General features: G+C 38.0%; 1 protein-coding gene and 1 long non-coding RNA gene across 7 annotated transcripts in view; one reads left to right on the top strand and one right to left on the bottom strand.

The window, feature by feature from the left end:
- Nucleotides 1-479: 479 nt before the first annotated feature.
- LOC103278627 (uncharacterized) lies at nt 480-9,634 on the top strand. Of its 3 annotated transcripts, XR_010001882.1 has the most exons (5): nt 750-2,203; nt 3,542-3,689; nt 5,685-5,848; nt 7,721-7,928; nt 8,690-9,634. It is a non-coding gene; the product is annotated as an uncharacterized LOC103278627 (long non-coding RNA). The 3 variants fall into 3 exon arrangements; XR_506213.3 differs by lacking the exon at nt 8,690-9,634 and having other exon boundaries at nt 480-2,203; nt 7,721-8,265; XR_506214.3 differs by lacking the exons at nt 3,542-3,689; nt 8,690-9,634 and having other exon boundaries at nt 765-2,203; nt 7,721-8,265.
- LOC103278630 (inner centromere protein-like) overlaps nt 8,266-18,696 on the bottom strand; it is a 26,558-nt gene continuing 16,127 nt past the window's right edge. The window contains exons 9-19 of one of the 4 annotated variants that reach the window (XM_062967480.1): nt 18,495-18,597; nt 18,275-18,412; nt 17,261-17,272; nt 14,957-15,066; nt 14,758-14,878; nt 13,940-14,062; nt 13,143-13,318; nt 12,851-12,965; nt 12,351-12,437; nt 9,634-9,781; nt 8,266-8,556 (exon numbers count right to left, since the gene is read on the bottom strand). In XM_062967480.1, coding sequence (XP_062823550.1) covers nt 8,351-8,556; nt 9,634-9,781; nt 12,351-12,437; nt 12,851-12,965; nt 13,143-13,318; nt 13,940-14,062; nt 14,758-14,878; nt 14,957-15,066; nt 17,261-17,272; nt 18,275-18,412; nt 18,495-18,597 — 1,339 coding nt within the window. In that variant the 3' untranslated portion in view covers nt 8,266-8,350. The remainder of the gene's footprint in view (nt 8,557-9,633; nt 9,782-12,350; nt 12,438-12,850; nt 12,966-13,142; nt 13,319-13,939; nt 14,063-14,757; nt 14,879-14,956; nt 15,067-17,260; nt 17,273-18,274; nt 18,413-18,494; nt 18,598-18,696) is intronic. The other 3 variants (XM_062967481.1, XM_062967483.1, XM_062967482.1) reach the window with 3 other exon arrangements.

Here is an 18,696-nt window from a genome sequence, read left to right as displayed (position 1 = left end):
ATAATATTACTAATAATATTACAGTATAGTGGTATAGTTCAATAAAGTAATATATAATGCTAATATTGTGCTATGCTAATAATATAATATATTGTATGTACATATAATTTGTAAGCCACTCTGAGTCCCCTTTGGGGTGAGAAGGGTATGATACAAATGTAGTAAATAAATGCAGTAAATAAATAAATAATAAATAAATACATTTTAGACTTAGGCTCACCCAAAGTCTGAAATGACTTGAAGGCACACAACAACAACAACAACAACCCTAATTAACTTGACTATCTCATTGGCCAGAAGCAGGAGCACATGGGAACATTGAAATCCTGATAAATGTATGTTGGTTAAAATTATTTTTATTTTTAAATATTGTATTGTTCTTTCATTGTTGTTGTTTTTGCACTACAAATAAGACATGTGTAGTGTGCATCAGAATTTATTTGGTTTTTTTTTTTCAAATGATAATCCGGCCCCTCAACAGTCCGAAGGATTGTGGACCGGCCCTCGGCTTAAAAAGTTTGAGGACCCCTGCCCTAAACGGTTCTGGTCCTGCCTATCTATCCGAACGTATCTCCTCCTATGAGCCTGTTAGAACCTTAAGATCTTCCGGGGAGGCCCTGCTCTCGATCCCACCTGCCTCGCAGGCGCGGCTGGTGGGGACGAGGGACAGGGCCTTCTCGGTGGTGGCTCCCTGGCTGTGGAACTCCCTCCCCAGCGATATCCGGCAAACCCCTTTCCTCCTGGGATTTAGAAGAAAACTAAAAACTTGGCTCTGCGCCCAGGCATTCAGCGAATAAGCTCACTGGCTGATGTAATTGGGTCGCAAATCTGTAATTGTAGCAGTAGTGAATGACTGAGGATGGTGTAATATCACTGCCTTGCAGCGTTTTAATTTTTATATACTTTTTATCACATTTTTATCATGTTTTTATCATGTTTTAATTGTTTTGTTTTATAGTATATTTGTTGCTGGCCCTCGTGGCAGAATGTAAGCTGCTCTGAGTCCCCTTGGGGAGAAGGGCGGGGTATAAATGCATGTAATAAATAAATAAATAAATAATAAAGGCAAACTGCGTTGGATAATACAGAACGTTGGATAAGCGAAGGTTGGATAAGTGAGACTCTACTAGTTAAACAGGGGAATTGCAGGTAAGAAACAATCAGGGCCAGCTAACACCTCCCAACAAAGGATTCCCCCGGGCAGTAAACAGACAGACCTTGAACTGCAAGGCTATTCAATGCTGTGAATTGCACAATTCACACTTGCCTCAAACAGACAAGAACACTGGACCTTCCACAAATATATACAGTAAACCCCACTTGTCTAGTTTTCAACATACCTTACAACCTTTGAGGATGCCTGCCATAGATGCAGGCGATACATCAGGAGAGAATGCTTCCGGAACATGGCCATACAGCCCGGAAAAGTCACAGCCACTTACCAACTGATCAATGCTGCACTTGAAGAAGCGAATTTGTTTCTTTATGTTAGGGTGCACCTACACACTGAAGAATGAATGCAGTTTGACACCACTTGAACTGCCTTGGCTCAGTGCTATAAAATCCCGGAATTATATTTTCACAAGGCCTGTAGTCTTCTCTGTGAAACAGTGCTAGTGCCTCAACGAACTACAACTCCAGTGATTCCATTGCGTTGAGCCATGGCAGTCCAAGTGATATCAAACTGCATTCAAATGCATCGGATGTCTTCTTCTAATCCAGCCAATACTGAGCCCTCTCCTTATTGCACCCACCTTCCTTTCCTAGCACTGAAAAATCAACCTGCTAATAAGGTCTCTGTTTCATCTAAAATCCTATGAGACTCTTCCTAAAGCAGTGGTTCTCAACCTGTGGGTCCTCAGGTGTTTTGGCCTACAACTCCCAGAAATCCCAGCCAGTTTACCAGCTGTTAGGATTTCTGGGAGTTGAAGGCCAAAATATCTGGGGACCCATAGGTTGAGAACCACTGTGGAACTAAAGACTTCTCTAGAACTAGAGTACGCTTGTTCACCCTCCAACATCATAGAGCTATTGCAGTTGCTACAAAATTTAGGTAGCAGTGAAATGGAGTGTGACCTCAGAAGGACTGTGGGAGTCCAATGCAACCTCCCCAAACTGAAGAAACGACCGTCTCTAATTTGAAAGCACTTTGTCATTAATGGTAGAAAGGTGCTCATTGGTTGCTTCTTCACCGCAAAGCACTGTAAGTGGAATCACCAGATTGGGGCTTATTATAAATTAATACATTTCAATAGCATTAGTAGAATTTGCCCTGGGTAGAATGTGATCAACAGAGTACAAATGACATGAAAGAAATAACTAATTGGCATTTGGGAACAGTTATTCCCAAAGTTAGAAAAATGTTTTAATTAAACTTTTTTGACAGCAAAAGGTTTGACCTTTGACCATTAGATTTTGGCTTCCCTTCAAAATGTTTAATGTTTACTGTTCTTATTCAACAAATATTGACATAAAGATCTATTGAAATAAGCAATGGTCTTACGCAACAGTGTCAGTCCTGGAATCAGGAAGCAGAAGGAAATGATTCCATGAACTGTTATGTAAACTCAATCCACTTCTCCATCATTTAAAGAAGGCTAATGGACAAGATCTATCTATCCATCCATTCATCAATCCACCTATCTGAACTGGCTCCCAAATTAATGGAGACATCTAAAGACTCTTTGGGCCTTTCACTTTACATATTTTATAGCATTTTGGTCCCATGTGACTTAAATTTCTAAATACTGCTCCCTATCATTGACCCAGAGGCGCAGCAGGTTAAACCGCTGAGCTGCTGAACTTGCTGACCGAAAGGTTGGTGGTTCAAATCCAGGGAATGGGGTAAGCTCCCATTGTTAGCCCCAGCTTCGGCTAACCTAGCAGTTCGAAAACATGCAAATGTGAGTAGATCAATAGGTACTACTCAGGCAGGAAGGTAACTGCGCTCCATGCAGTCATGCCAGCCACATGACCTTGGAAGTGTCTAGGTACAACGCCAGCTCTTCGGCTTAGAAATGGAGATGAGCACCAACCCCCAGAGTCAAACATGACTAGACTTAATGTTAGGGGAAAACCTTTACCTTTACCTATACAATCCAACAATTTCTCATACTCAACTTACAATTTTGTTTGTTTAGCTTATACTTTAATGGAAAGGTGGATGAAAACTCACCTTTCCTCTTTGAAGGACCAAAAGATCCGAAGTGCAATAAAGATAACTTTGGTATGATACCTCACAACTTCTGAGGATGCCTGCCATAGATGTGGGTGAAATGTCAGGAGAGAATGCTTCTGGAACATGGCCATACAGCCTGGAAAAAATCATAGCAACCCAGTGATTGTGGCCATTAAAGCCTTCGACAACACAACTTTGTTACGTATTTGGACTAAGTCCTCTTCTTTGCCCAAACTGTCCCCTGACACATCTTATTAATAAGCCTTTATCGCATCATTCAAAGAGAGTAAACTAAATATCTGATGATTTTGCTTTCAAGCAATAAGATTAGTCTGGCTGGCAATCTATATTTGTTTTCCTCAGGCTGAAGAGGTGTAACTTCAGAGATGTTGTCTTCTTTGAGTGTCTTACTTTAGAGAATTCAATTTACAACATAGTGATCTATGAGAAGTAATAGTAAGTAAATTCTGCAAGCACTCAGGCATCCCAATTGCAGCCTACAGATACTTCGGTGAGTGTTTCTCCAGTTTTCCCTCTTAGTCTTAAAGGAAGCACATGTTACCTTTATCATCGGGTTTATCTTCCTGCACAAATGACAGCCAGCATCTTAGGCTGATGTATTTATTATTTATTTATTTACAATATTTATATTCCGCCCTTCTCACCCCGAAGGGGACTCAGGGCGGATCACATTATACACACATAGGGCAAACATTCAATGCCCATAAACACATCAATGTACAATTAACACTTTTCAGGAATAACTGATTAAGAAGTCTACAGTCGCAAAAAGCGTATGGAAAATAAGAGGTTAGTCTTAATGTGCCACAAAATGATGTAGTTACTGCAAAGTGCTCTCAGCTTGCATTGCTATCTCTAAGCCACAAATCAGCATTTCTGACAGTCATTGGAGAGGCCATGACCACGAAGGCTAAATATTGACATTTCTTTAAGTCCTCAATGAGAAGTGATGGTTTGACATGTCAAAACAGCTCTCTGAAACAATTAAGTCACAAAATATCTGTTTTTGTTTGTTGCCTCTCAATAATAGTGCTTTGGAAAGGAATTTTAATGCAAAATTTAAAGGAAATTTTTAAAGCAAAAATGTTTGGCACAAAAACTATTGTGCGTATGTATTTTAAAGGTTTTCTCTATACAACACATTGTTTTCTGTGCAAAAAAAAAAAAAGCCAGACAGTATTTTTTTACATAGACTCTCATAGCCTTCCGAAAAGATAATACTTGATACTTGATTTTTGATACTTAATACTTGATTTTTTTTTTCATATCCTTACTCAGAAATCTTCCACAGTTGCCCAAATTAGAATATTGTCTGCTATTCAGGATGATCTCATGTCATTTCACAAAATAATAATCGGGTCAGAACGTCATCTCCTAAGACGGTGGTTCTCAACCTGGGGTCCCCATATGTTTTTGGCCTTCAACTCCCAGAAATCCTAACGGCTAGTAAACTGGCTAGGATTTCTGGGAGTTGTAGGCCAAAAATATCTGGGGACCCTAGGTTGAGAACCACTGTCTTAAAGGAAGCCCAAAAATAATGGGTGCTTAAAGTGCGCAGGTGAAGACTATTATAGCACATTCCCGTACATGTTTAGTCAAATGGCAGACAAGCACAGATCGCACTCTAAGAAAGAAATGGCAACAGTTTAACATTTGTGACCTTTAAAAGAACATTTCCCAATAATCTTTAGAATATTAGAACCACTGGAAGCTGCCTTATTCCATGTCAAAAATATTTGGTCTATCACCATATCATTCCCTTTGATTGCCAACATAGTTTATAGGCATCAAAAAGTGGGGTGAGAGTATGCTCCATGGTCAGAGAACACTGCATGATGGTGTAACCAAAACAAAACCAGCAGTGAATGGTATGAAATTGGGTCTGCCTGCCAGAAGCATCCCCTTTCCAGAACCTCAGAAAAAATATGTCATCAGATACCTAATGTTAACTAGATTTTTTTTTTCGAGTCAAGAGTGACTTGAGAAATTTCAAGTCGGATCTGGTGTGAGAGAATTGGCCTTCTGCAAGGACTTTGCCCAAGGGATGCCTGGATGTTTTGATATTTTTACCATCCTTGTGGGAGGCTTCTGTCATGTTCTCGTATGGAGCTGGAGCTGATAAAGGGGGCTCATCCATGCTCTTCCCGGGTTGAATTCGAACCGGCAACCTTCAGATTAGCAACCTGGCACAAGGGTTTAATCCACTGCGCCACTGGAGGCTCCTATGTTAACTAGACATGTCAAGGATTGAATCTGTGACCTTCTGCAAGCAAGCATATGTTCTGCCACAGAGCAATCCATACTAACAAGGAAGTTCATGCATATGATCATGAGAAAGCTGCTTGCCAGTGAGGAAGCCAAAATAATTCATTGGAATGTATTAAATTTGTTGCAGAACATATTTAAAAGTAGGGTTTCTTTTTCAAATCCAATGTAATATCCTAAAATTTATTCATATTTATTTCAACTTGTCTTGCACTTTCAGGTTGCGCTGCTGTAACCTCCAATCCAAGTCATGCATGAAATTAGCTGCTGTCATTCTAAAACCAGAACCTGAGAGAGCTCTACTTGAGACTTTAACAATATAGATGGACTGACAAAGCTCTGTGAAATACTGATACATCTTGACTGCAAACTGCAGGTGCTCAGGTAAGGGGCTGATGGTTCATAGGCAGCACCAGCCTTCCCGCTGCATGACCTCAAAAGTTGTTGATATATTTACTGTAAGAACCTGGTTCCTTTTTATTAGCATCATATGAGAAAAAGCTATCCTATGTTGGACAGGAGAGGACAGTTATTTCTATTCACTTTGTATGGCTCCCCTTGGGAAAATGCTTACCTTTTTATCCTCTAGGAGGGTGAATAGAGTAGTGGCTAAGTATTAAAGGAGAGAAGTATATATAACCAAATAGTTCTACTACAATGCCTACATATCTATTCTGATATGAGGTGCAGCAGAAGGTACTAGTCTCCCTGAATATGTCAGGATTTTGTCCTTTACCTCTGTCAGTAAAGTGGGTGAAATCTGTCTCAGGCACATTGCAGAACCTGCAATTTCGCTGGGTTATTTTCCAGAACAGTTGCATTGTAACTTTCTAGCTCCTCTAGAGGAGGGTAGCTTGGGGAGGAGCCCATTTCCTCTGTCTATGGACTACCCAGTCCTGGGTCAATGTAAGGTTTGAGTCCTTTGCTTCCTTCTTAAGGTTTATTATCAAAAGTGACCAGTAAGCAATGTATCTTGAAGTCACTGCAGCTTTGATATACATCCAGTGTATAGCTGACTTGCTTCTCACATCTTTTCCTACTCTAATTCAGGGAATGAGAGAAGAATATGGATCCAAAAATCCCAGGGCAAAACAAGCAGAGCTTCACAAAGATGTGTTTGGGAATTAGCTCTGTGTAACATTTACACACAGTTGAGTTGCTATATTTTTATTCTGAAATATTCAATTTTATTAAAAAAAACAGCATTTTCTGCAGAATAATTCATATTTCTATGTCAAAATATTTGTTTCCATGCAGAAAATCCAATGGGAATTTTGCACTGCATAAGTCCCAAATTATGAATAGTCTTTAAGATCTGAATAGGGGAAGAAAATTATTTCTTGCTTTGTTGAAAAGAAATTTCATGAAGAATTATATCCTATTGGAATTGAATAAGCTGCCATGATCATATCGGGTCTTTTTACGTAAAAATAATAACAGCTTTTTCAGCATTGTCTCAAGATCCAATCTAAGGCCTAAGATCGAAAAACATTGTGTACCTTTAAATTGCCCGTAAACCTATGACACTCCCATGAGTTCCATAGTTTAGGTGAAAAATATTCAAGAGGTGGTTTCCTAGTTACAACTTCCTGTTGTCTCATCCCTGTTCTTAACTATGAGTAATTTGTAAGTCAGATGTTTGTAACTTGGGGACTGCCTGTATCTGTATCAAAAGGCAAACTAGAACAGTAGTTCTTCTTCAGTACCCCAAGATACACATATTAGGAAAACATGTTCATAAATATAATGCTGGAAAGGATGCCTAAATCAGCATGATTTAGACCTTAAAACAGAAGGCTCAAACAGATAGGCACAAGAATGAATTAGTTAAAATTGACCCATTGGTCAATTTCTGGCCAAAATCAGCCAATGAAAATTTTAACATCACAAAATAATGAAGTCAAGATTCTTCCAAAATACTTGGAAGAACTTCCTTTTTTTCTTTTTCCATATACCAGACTCTAACATATAGGGGACCTTACACCAATTTATCAGCATCTTTGTATCATTATTCTATTCTTTAAAATTCATTAACACAAGGTTTAGAAAATAGAAAACCTTTGATTCCAAAGGTCCTTTTCTAAAAGTAAAATCAAAGTGTATTGTGGTACCCTAAAAACAGTACACTTATTGTGACAAAAGCTTTCTTAAGATCAGAGCTGCAAAGAAACCTATGAAGGATATTAAGGTTTCTGGGGGGTTATCTTCAGCAGATTTTTATGCAGATTTTGCTTTTTCATTGACGTGCAATCTTAGGCTCAATTCATGTGAACTAACCAAAGCATGTTGTGAAGATCTTTTTGAAGTTCTCAAAAAGAGTAAGTCTTTGTAAGAACTAGACCCAAGCAACAATGAGGATCTAAAGACAAACCTAGAAGCTGATAAACGAAGCCAGATTAGAAAACTGAAGCGGTGCAATTTTAGAATACAAACATGGCTATAGAAGAGCAATGTGGGGAAATGGGTATGTATTTTTCTCAGTTAAACTAACTACTTTGCTGTCTTTCTGTTAAAATGATAGAATTGGATATTTGCCCTAGTTTTTGATCTATCAAACTGTGCGAAGGATTACATTTGGAGATGCAACTGCTCCAAAGCTGTTCCATAAGACACCATGACTGAAGATTTGAACCTAATTTATCTCTACTAATCAGATACTCTTGTATACCATGAGGGCTGAATGAACTGAATTTGGGTCGTAATACTATTTTTAGTTACTCATCCCTGAAAATTAAACTGGACACAAGGCTCTTGTTCTCTTCCTCTCACAAATAAAGACAAAACATCATAGAAAACCTTAAGAGTTTCAAATAGAAAAAATTTTATTAACATTATAAGGTGAAACCAGTTGTACATGTTTAAAATATCAAACAGCTCTGAAATATATCACCATCTCTTGAAATTAGATGATACAGATTTGCCGCCTGGGAATGGTGGAGAGTTCCAAACTGCAGAACTGGTGCGTTTAAAATAGCGTGGTTTGCTCTTATAGAAGATTTCTTCCAGGTTTGGACTTTTCACAACACCAAATAACCTCCTGACATTAGATGGATTGTAATATTGGTGCATGACAGCTTGGGTCAGTTGATTTCCTAGGAGAAGACAACACAATATTACTAGCATTAGGAATTATTTATCTAAGATGCATGCTGTATTGTTTCAGAGCTCTTAAAAGGAGGCAGCACAAATTTGAAAGGAAGAATTAACTCTCTTTTCCCCAACCAGTTTAGAAAAAAAGTTTGTCCTTTCTCCCTCAAGTCGGTTTGACACAGAAGGCTGCAATGACAACCAAGACTGAAGTCACAAAGAATATGCAGGTTTGATTGAAAATGTTAGAGAATCATTGCTAGAAGCAAAGGAGAATATCTGTGCAGATTGAATTTAACAGATTTGGTCTGTAGGAGAAACAGACTTAATGAATTGTACTCTTTTCATATGTCCTGGAGTCAGGTGTATGAGATGAAAACACAATGTAACAATTCTTGCAATGCATTCAGATTTGGTCATTAAGAAGTGAACACATGCATGTATAACCCCCAAAGCCGTAATGCATGAATGAGCTACTTTCTAACCCTTTAAAAATTGTTTTGAAAATTTTGAAAAAGAAAAAACCACTTTACCAATAGAACAAATTTCAAACACAATATATAAAATAAAATGTCTAATTTTCTAACCCATGACAAATATTACATGTTTATATATTCTTATATTAGCTAAGGTTGTAGTCTTTAGAATACCTTAAACAGAGCTAGAGGTCATGGTTATGAAGTTTCTGGGAGTTATCATCGAAAAGTACCTTATCTAAATTCTCATATTAAATTTCAGTAAATCCAGATTTTCTTCTAAGTAAGCATTGTTAAGACCAGATTTGGAGACTCATACATTTAAACATTAAAAATACTCTGGATCACACCGAACACTCATTTAACCCAAACATGGTTCCAGAAAGCTGTCAAGAACAAATGCCTTACCCAAAACTGTTTCTCCAGAACTGTCCCTCAGTGATATAATATACAGGGAGCCTACTTTGATTTCATGGTAAATGTCAGTTGGTAGACACATCCTATATGAATCTGTCTATCATCAGATTGTGGTTATTGCAGCAACAATAAAAATAGGGAAATGCTCTGCCACCATGCAAATGAGTACCAGATGAATTAAAAACTTACCAGAAGCCCATGCAGGGATTGGCTTGCGTGGCCGGCTTTCATCATCTGTTGAGTCATCACTATTCAAATCCATCCCATAATCGTCAATGTTAACCTTGGGGTGCTTGTGGCTCTGTGGTGTCATCTCATATGAATTACAAGGTGAGTTCTGGACAGAAAGGTACATTTGATTACTGTATTTAAGACCAGATAATCTTAGATAAGTTGTAGCAACATGGTAGAATCTCAAGCATGCTTCTGAGAGGTTCCATCATTTTTCAAACAATAAGTTACTTATTTTCTCTTCCAGTAAAGTTAGACTGACACCACCGCTACTTTCTTTTAAAAGGCAAATAAAGTATTTTCTATTCCAACAGGCATTTCATGAGTGACTATATAAGACACACCTTACACTTTGTGCTGGATATTGCTAATTTTTGGCTTGTATGTGTGTGTGTTGAAAGATGTATCTTTCAATGTTCCAAGCATTCAAATCTGAGAAAAGCATACCTTCTTTTAGACTTTATACACAATCTTTATAGGTAGTCTGCTAGTGGCATTCTTGTTCCATAAGCCAATGACTACATGCATCTTGCCCCATTTTAATGACATTAATGGAATTAAGTTGATGTTTTTATTTTTGATACCTTTTTTGAAATATTTTTATTAGAGTGAAATTTTCCAAATAAATAAAATATAAAAACCCAAGTGCTTAGAAAAAAAGAAGAGAAAGGGAGAAAAAAAAGAGAAAAGAAAAACAAAAAAGAAAAGAAGTTGCTGAGTGTTACAAAAAAGCAGTGGTAATAACAATAAAAAATTAAAAAAGGATATACTTATTGACTTCCATCTACTTTATGGTGTTGGGTAAAAACTTTCCATAGTCCTGGTATATTTGATATTATTCCTTCGGGCATCCCTTTTCTTTAACCATTTCACTTAAGGAACAACTATTTTTCTTCTATCCTCATTCTTTCTTGTTTCAAATTAATATTTTCATCTTTTCATTTTTAAGTAGTCTTTGAACAATGATAGTTTATGCAAGGATAGTTTATGCCAAATTGTGGAGAGACAAAGAAGTACTGGCAATGGATCAATGGATTTTGAAAATAATGGAAATCATGAATATGGATAGGCTAACATATCTGCTATCAACAAATCAGAGAAAAGCAAAAACCCTAACAGATTGGCAATTGTTATTTTTGATACCTATTGCATAGAATCATAGAATAGTAGAGTTGGAAAAGACCTCATGGGCCATCCAGTCCACCCCCTGCCAAGAAGCAGGAAATCGCATTCAAAGCACCCCCGACAGATGGCCATCCAGCCTGTTTAAAAGCCTCCAAAGGAGGAGCCTCCACCACAGTCCGGGGCAGAGAGTTCCACTGCCAAACACTTCTCAGTCAGGAAGTTCCTCCTGATGTCCAGGTGGAATCTCATTTCCTATAGTTTGAAGCCATTGTTCCGCGTCCTAATCTGCAGTCTCTCTTTTCCCCAACCAGTTTAGAAAAAAAGTTTGTCCTTTTCCCCTCAAGTCGGTTTGACACAGAAGGCTGCAATGACAACCAAGACTGAAGTCACAAAGAATATGCAGGTTTGACTGAAAATGTTAGAGAATCATTGCTAGAAGCAAAGGAGAATATCTGTGCCGATTGAATTTAACAGATTTGGTCTGTAGGAGAAACAGACTTAATGAATTGTACTCTTTTCATATGTCCTGGAGTCAGGTGTATGAGATGAAAACACAATGTAACAATTCTTGCAATGCATTCAGATTTGGTTATTTTAAAATTTATATATTGTAATTTTATATTGTATTTAATTGCTTTTTAACTGATTTTATGTACTGTTGATTGATTTTGTATAGGCATCTAATTGTGCCAGGGTTGTAAGCCACCCTGAGTCCCTTCGGGTGAAAAGGGCGGGATATAAATATTGGAAATAAAATAAATAAATAAATATCAAATGCTGACTTGTGTTACTGAGGCCAGACACAGTGTAAAGAGAAACATACATTCACACACGCAACCGTAGGAGTGGGAAACATTGGCAGATATGGGGCCAGTTCTGAGAGACACACAGGATCAACAAACACAACCAAAATGTTTGGTTTTGTTTTTGAAAACTGCAACTCAAAGATCACTATTAGTTTTTGTTTTTTTAAAAGGGAAAACCTGAAAAGGAATTCTTTCAATCAAGCAAAATCTGTGCTTTGCCTTAGAGTGCAACTGCCTCTACTCGAGGCTTTCAGGAGCATTATTCTCCCTACAGGTGTTCACATATTACATTCAATACACAGACTGCAGATCTATATTTTCTACATATAATATTCAAGAGAATGGTCCTATGTTACACAGTACAAACATTTTCAGATATTTGCCAAAATCTCTGCTTTCATTCATTCCCACACAGATATAATAAAAATAAAGTGTTTATGTAGCGTTGCGAGAGAATGATCATATAGAAAAATGAATGCATGACATACATTTTCCATTTAGAAAAGTTTGTGCAGTGTTGTCCTTTACCACATGCATAGGGCACAACTCTTTCGAATCCTAAAGAGTTACTACAGGATATGGTGCGGTGTTTGAAGAAATGTGGAGGAACAGCAAAATAATTAGGTTACCTGTTTGTCTGCATAGCTCTCTGCCCTTGTATAGTACAGTACATATTCCTTCGCTGAACAAGTTCATAGGGTGATTATTTCTTCCAACTTCTGATGTCTGTTTTTCAGAACTCACCTGAATATCTACCGTCACATTCAGTTGTTTGCTAGCCGTCTTGGCCTCTGCTGCCTTTTGTTCCTCTTCTTGCTTCAATTGTTCTTTCTTTAAAAAGAGAAGGCGACACATTGCTAGTTAAAGGCACCAGCTCCAAGCTCAAAGGTGGTAAAGCAAAGGGCAAGAAGGCCAATTTTCTATTGACTGCAAGGATATCTTGCTTGAGAATTGTACAAAAAATGAAATCAGAAATTCTTTTCAGATCACTTTTGAGGCTGGGTTCTTTAAACCTTTGGCTTGTGATTTTACCAATTTTTTTTGGGGGGGGGGCGCGCACACACACACACACACACACACACACACACACACTCTGTATTCTAATTGATGTTTCAGGGACTGAGAGGCTAACACTCTCCCCTCAGTAGGCCTACATTTTCCTACCTGTTTTCCACAACTTTAACTTTCAATATGACAAATGAAAGCAAGCAAGACAATAACTCTGAGGCCGACAAGCATCTCACCCTTTTCCTTTCATTCTCCTCTTCCTCTTTTCTAAGACGCTCCTTCTCTTTCGCTGCTGCTATAACCTCTTTCTGCAAGCGTGTCACCTTCTCTTTCTCTTGTCGTTCATATTCCCTACAAACAGACAAGCTCCGTTACTATCTGAATTGAAAAGGAGGAATGCTTTAGGCAGAGTAACACCACCACATATAATCACACATTTCTGAGGCTTAATTCTTCAAAATAACGCATGCAATAGGGCCCAAGACATCATGAAATGAATGAAAGCCTTCTGGGCCCTTTTGTCCTTACCGTTGTGCCCGCAGCTTTTCCTGCTCCTTCTTCTTCTGCAGTTCTCTCTCAGCAGCCAGATTTTTCTCCCTCTCTAGTTCTGCCTGGCGCTGCTCTGCAGCCTTTCGTGCTTTCTCCTGCTCCTCCTCCTCTTTCCTCTTCTGCATTAACTCCCTGTGCCTACGTTCCTCCTCCTCCTACGAAAGAAGAGGTTACAATCCAAGTGGGCTTCATACAGCCTATATCCTAGCCAAGTGGCTCAAGACTAATCAGATGAAGGCCTGCACCAAATTTCCACAAGTCCACATAACATGTTTGTTACTTTCAGCTGTGAAAGGGAAACTTAAATATTCAGTATCCTCTTTCACCACAGAATCCTAAACATATTTATATAATTAAATCGAGAAAGACTGTTTTTCAAAAATTTGTCAAAATTGCCTGACCTTTCATGTCAAAGCTGAACTGAACCACAAGACATACATTTTCCCTGAAGAATCTTACAGGCTTAAAATAGCAATAAAGTTTAATCAAAGTTACTTAATATTTAATAAGCCTGAGAAGATTCATGGAATGTTTTTGCAAAACTTTGCTGATTGCAGTGGGCTTCTACAGCAAGTTACGAATCATGCAGCAATTCAACAGCAATTCCGAGCATTATTCACTATTGTTTAGAACTAATGGGATTTGTAGTCCCACAGCTAGAAGGCTGTATGAGTCTCAACTCTGCTCTACAAGAAAGTTTACTTTCTCCTTGGCCCCATCTCTGGAGAAAGCCACCATCCCATGCTCCAGTCTTGCCCAAACACTTTTCACCTTACCAGCTGCAGAGCTTTCTGTTTGCGGGCTTCTTCATCTTGTTTGCGCCGGGCTTCAATTTCCTCCAGCTTCTTAGCAGCCACTTTCTTCTTAACTTTGTCTTCTGCTAATTTTTCCTCTCGTACCTAGAATATTGATTTATTTACACCTACATCTTTCCTTAAAAGAGCTCAAGGCTTCTCTCCCCTTCCTTGTTTTTATCCTGATGACTACACTATAGGTTGGTCAATGGACAGGCAGCGATTAGTCTCACAGGGATATTGTTGCATGGCAGAATCTGGGTCTCCACAGAACTGGCACTTAAGTCATCATATCAGCCCGGCTCTTGGTTAGTCATCTCTTGGCAATTTATGAGGTACACTATCTTTCCTTATAGAATTCCCATTTCATTGAATTCTGTATATGCCTTTTTTATACCAGACTGAAAAATCTTAATAATTTTCAATAGCAAGACTACAATAGGCACTCCCCTTTGATGGGGTTTAGAAGCACAGGACCCTTGCAAAAGTGGGAATAAAGAAATCCACTATTCTATCTGAGAGATAGAATGACTCCCAGAGTGACTCTATGGTCAACTTTTGTCAGAGCTTGACAGTAGAATTGCATAAGAGAACATAGTTATCAAGTCCACAAATAATCAAATCTGAAAAAATTAAGCCTGCAAATATGGAGGACCAACGGTACTCATAGGTCTACTGCTCAAACAGATATTACCAACACAGGGAAAGAGTTCATTAAATTGGTAAGAGAATTGTATCCTGACATTTGGAATACAAGTCTTGATAATGTAATGTAGCCTTGTTGCTACATTCAGACTTACCTTCTCATTTTTCTCCTCATGTTGAGCCAGCTTTTGCTCAAGCCTCTTTTTCTTCTCCTCCTCCATCTGTTCTGCCCGCTCTCGAGCCTGTTGCACCTTGCGAAGGCGTTCTTCACGTTTCCTGAGGACACATTAAACTCTATTTAGAAATGGTATCCACGACAAACTAGAAAAGAAGCAAGTGGAAGCACTCACATACCGCCTCATCTCTTCTTGTTGCTTCCTCTTCTGTTCTTCCAGTTTCTGTTTTCGATATTTTTCAGCTTCTTCCTTTTTCCGAAGGTTTTCCAACCGTTGCTTTTCCTTTTCCTAGACAACATGAAACTCATTAGCACACATCGTAATAGGTGTGCTTGCTCCAATAGCTAAAAGGCAACCAATTCAGCTGCACTTCTAGTCAAGGAAAGAAGAGCTTTCCCTCCACTTCCCTGCTTTCCTTTGGGGCAAATCCATTTAACGGTGACATTGGCCATGATAACTAAAGTGGAACAGCGACCAGAAAGAATCCCAGTGTCAATGCAATGTTTTCCAAGAAGATGGCAATATGACAGATCAATGTGACCAATCTCAATCCCAGCACTGCCAACAGCAGCCACTACTATCAATTATTAATTAAAATATAAACACTACAATATCCTGAGACTTCTATCAGTCATGAAATATGAATCTTTTCTCATTTTCAAATAGGGTTGTGATGTAATATTGTGTTACAAGAGAGGGAGCTTGGAAATAACATGTCACAAGCACATAGAACTGCTATTTTTCCCATTGACAAGAGCATAACCAAGCCACATGTAAAAGCTACACAACAACTGGAAACAACTGGAAAGTCACTCCATTGGTGCAACAAGTAAGCTTCCAGTTACTTTTCAAAGGCATTTATTCCTAGAATTGTTACAAAATATTATCATTATTCTGTTTTTAATCTTTTAAAAGAGGCTAATGTTATGTCCTTCTCTTATCAGTCATAAAGCCACATTCTGCTAGCACCATCTTTACTTGTTCCAGTCCTATGAGCAATCAACAATGCATCATTGCAACAAATAATGTCTATGAATTAGTCTTCAAACAGCATAATTAGCAATGGAAGTGGATTGTTTTTAAAGTAACCTTTTCCAGGTGCTGGGGTAGGATGCACATTGGATTTTCATCTATTCAAAGCAACAGTAATTTCTAGATATGTACTTAAAGCATTGCTTTGTCACTTGAAAAAGATTATGTTCTGCCAACTGTCATCACAACACGTCTTTCCTAAATAGGAAACAAGTCTTGATAACTAATAAATAAATGAAATTTTCTGCCAAGATGCCACACATACACTAAGAAGCATGAAGGAGGAGGAAGAGAATGAAGTCTCAATGTTAGAAAGGTTTGTTTATTGTTTCCCCAATGAAGTTGAAGTAGCATGTGCAAGTACAAAGTACTGAGTGGCAACTAAAGAGAGATTTTCACAAATTGATTTGAATTTTAACTGGCCAACAAACTTACTGCAGAGGAACAAAACCTGGGCCAAATTAGGCATAGATCACCCCAGAGAAGTTTTATTTACTTAAAGAGACCAGTAAATTGGAAATCAATACCAGGTGTTACAGCCTTCTCTTTGGTCTGCGTTTTCAAATATATATACCGGTAAGTATCAACCAAATCTAGTAATGTGAGATGGGACATTGATCCATTAGTCCTTTTGAAGTAGGGATATTTTTCTTAAGCTTATTTTTCTGATCTCAAACCTGTCAACACACAAACACTAACATTTCTACTAGGGTCTATAAGCAAAATGATTTGATATAAAATGGAATAATCAATTAGTTTTCCCAGTAACTTGAATAACTTCCATGCCAGGGTTTTCTTTCTAACTAAGCAGACATCTGCTGAATACAACTGTTACATTGAGGAAGGAGTCTAACACACTTATTTTGGTGGAGAGAAAGTCTCACTGAAGTCTGTGGGACTTACTTCTAAGTAAGGATGCAGACTATGCACTTTTCAACATTATTTTCCTCCTCCTTTTTTGTATGTTTAGTTCAGGTAGAAACTGTTAGATGGGTTGATCTGGGCAGCTAAAAAGACTAGAATTAACTATGAACAGCTACATTATTAAAATAAAATGGGCAAGATCTAAAAAAGACAACAAAGCTCCTCGAAGCAATGTTCAATAATATTATAGTTTGTCTTTTGCACTTTGTTGCCTGTCTTGATCCTTCTAATCTAAATTAAATTAAGTGGGTAGTGTAAATAAACTGAAACATTGGATGAATGAAATGATAAATATGAATAATCACATTCTGAAATGAAATGCCCATGGTTCTTGTACAACATTGAGAAAACAGTGAAATGCCACTAGAAATTGTGCAAGTAGTCTACATTTTAGTAAGGTTTGTTGCAAAGGCCAGGCAGCCCCTTCAAAGAATGGATGTTGCTATGCATGTTAGGGATGCCATTGGATGACACACTGTTAATTATGTGCAAACACATCTAATCTAAGATCAATCTTGTTACTTACAACAAACCCTCCCTGTATGAAGAGAAAGTTATGATATAGTTAATACCTTTGAAAAGTGAATCGTATTGTTAACTCGATATCTATTGTTAACAATATGACCGAAATAGACTTGCATCTAGCATTCCACCCTATTGCCATAAAGCTTTGCTGGGTCAACTGTACCTTTACCTACACTTCATAAGACCTGTACTACCATTCTGTTAACCCAAGAAGCAGCAATGGACTTCACCACTTTCAAGAGACTTATGCTGGGATACTGAATACATAGTCTGCAAATTAAACAAACACGCCAGAATCTTAATGGTAAGATAAAATAGTTCAAATCAATGTGCATATTTTGATAATTTGGTCTTATAAATAGATAAAATATTAATAAAATTAATCAGTCCCTTTGCCTGTCTATTCTGTCACACTGTCTCATGCCAGCACTTAACATCATTCAGTCCCTTGGGTCCCTAAACCCAATCAAGTTTTTCTTTAAAAGGGCAAAACACAGTAATTTTGCATTTGTTTGCATACACCCCCAACCCTTTTCATTGATCTTTTTTAATATTAATGTAATGTTTTTAAACGTTAATATGAATTGTTTTTATTTAATCCTATTTTAAGCTTATTTGTATGTGTGAGGTATCAAATGGTTGCCATATGTAACCTTGCCTTGAGTCCCCTTTGGGGTGGAGAAGGCAGGGTATAAATGGGGTAAATAAATAAATAAATTTTAAATGAAACGGATGTAAAAATGCCTGTCAAGTCTGAAGACTTTTGCAAGATTATTAATGATGAAAAAACATAATAGTGAAAACAGAAAAAGAACATTGAGCTCCTGCTAGTTAGGTTTGGCATGTAGGGAAAACCCAGGCATTGTGGATTGGTCCTCCCATCCATACCAAGAATCCCCCTGACAATTTGCATATTTATTATTACTTTCTCCCCCTGCACTACACCTGAGCAGGTAAATTTTAGTTCAGAAGCTGCTCTTCCCCCCTTTCCACCTATAAAAAGATCTCATGTTACCTGGGGAGTGGTCCTTAAAGGAGTGTTTTGCTTGAGGAATGATTTTACTGTACAGCTTCGGCTCACAGAGCTTGGGGTTCCCATAAGCATTTGGTTCTTCTGCACTGTGTGCAAGAATGTCTTGAATGGCCGGACAACCTAAAGAGTACAAAATATAATCAGTCCTTGGGAAACCATTAATAAACTTAACATGTTCTCTAGGATACAATACTTGTCTCACCTTGCTGGCAAGGTAAGGAGACGGAACCTTTTTTCTTGGTGGAGAGAGCTTCTCTTGTTCATCCTCTAGATCACCAAGCGCTCTTTTATAACTTGCTTGTCTCCTGTAAATTTAGTTTTGTATATAAAAATTAACGGAGGACTCATTATACAGAACACACCAGTACAATATTCTATCATCGGTCCTCTTGAAAGCACCACGC

The sequence above is a fragment of the Anolis carolinensis genome, chromosome 1, assembly GCF_035594765.1.
Source record: "Anolis carolinensis isolate JA03-04 chromosome 1, rAnoCar3.1.pri, whole genome shotgun sequence".
Classification (NCBI taxonomy): Eukaryota; Metazoa; Chordata; class Lepidosauria; order Squamata; family Dactyloidae; genus Anolis; species Anolis carolinensis.
This window is presented reverse-complemented; position numbering and strand designations above follow the sequence as displayed.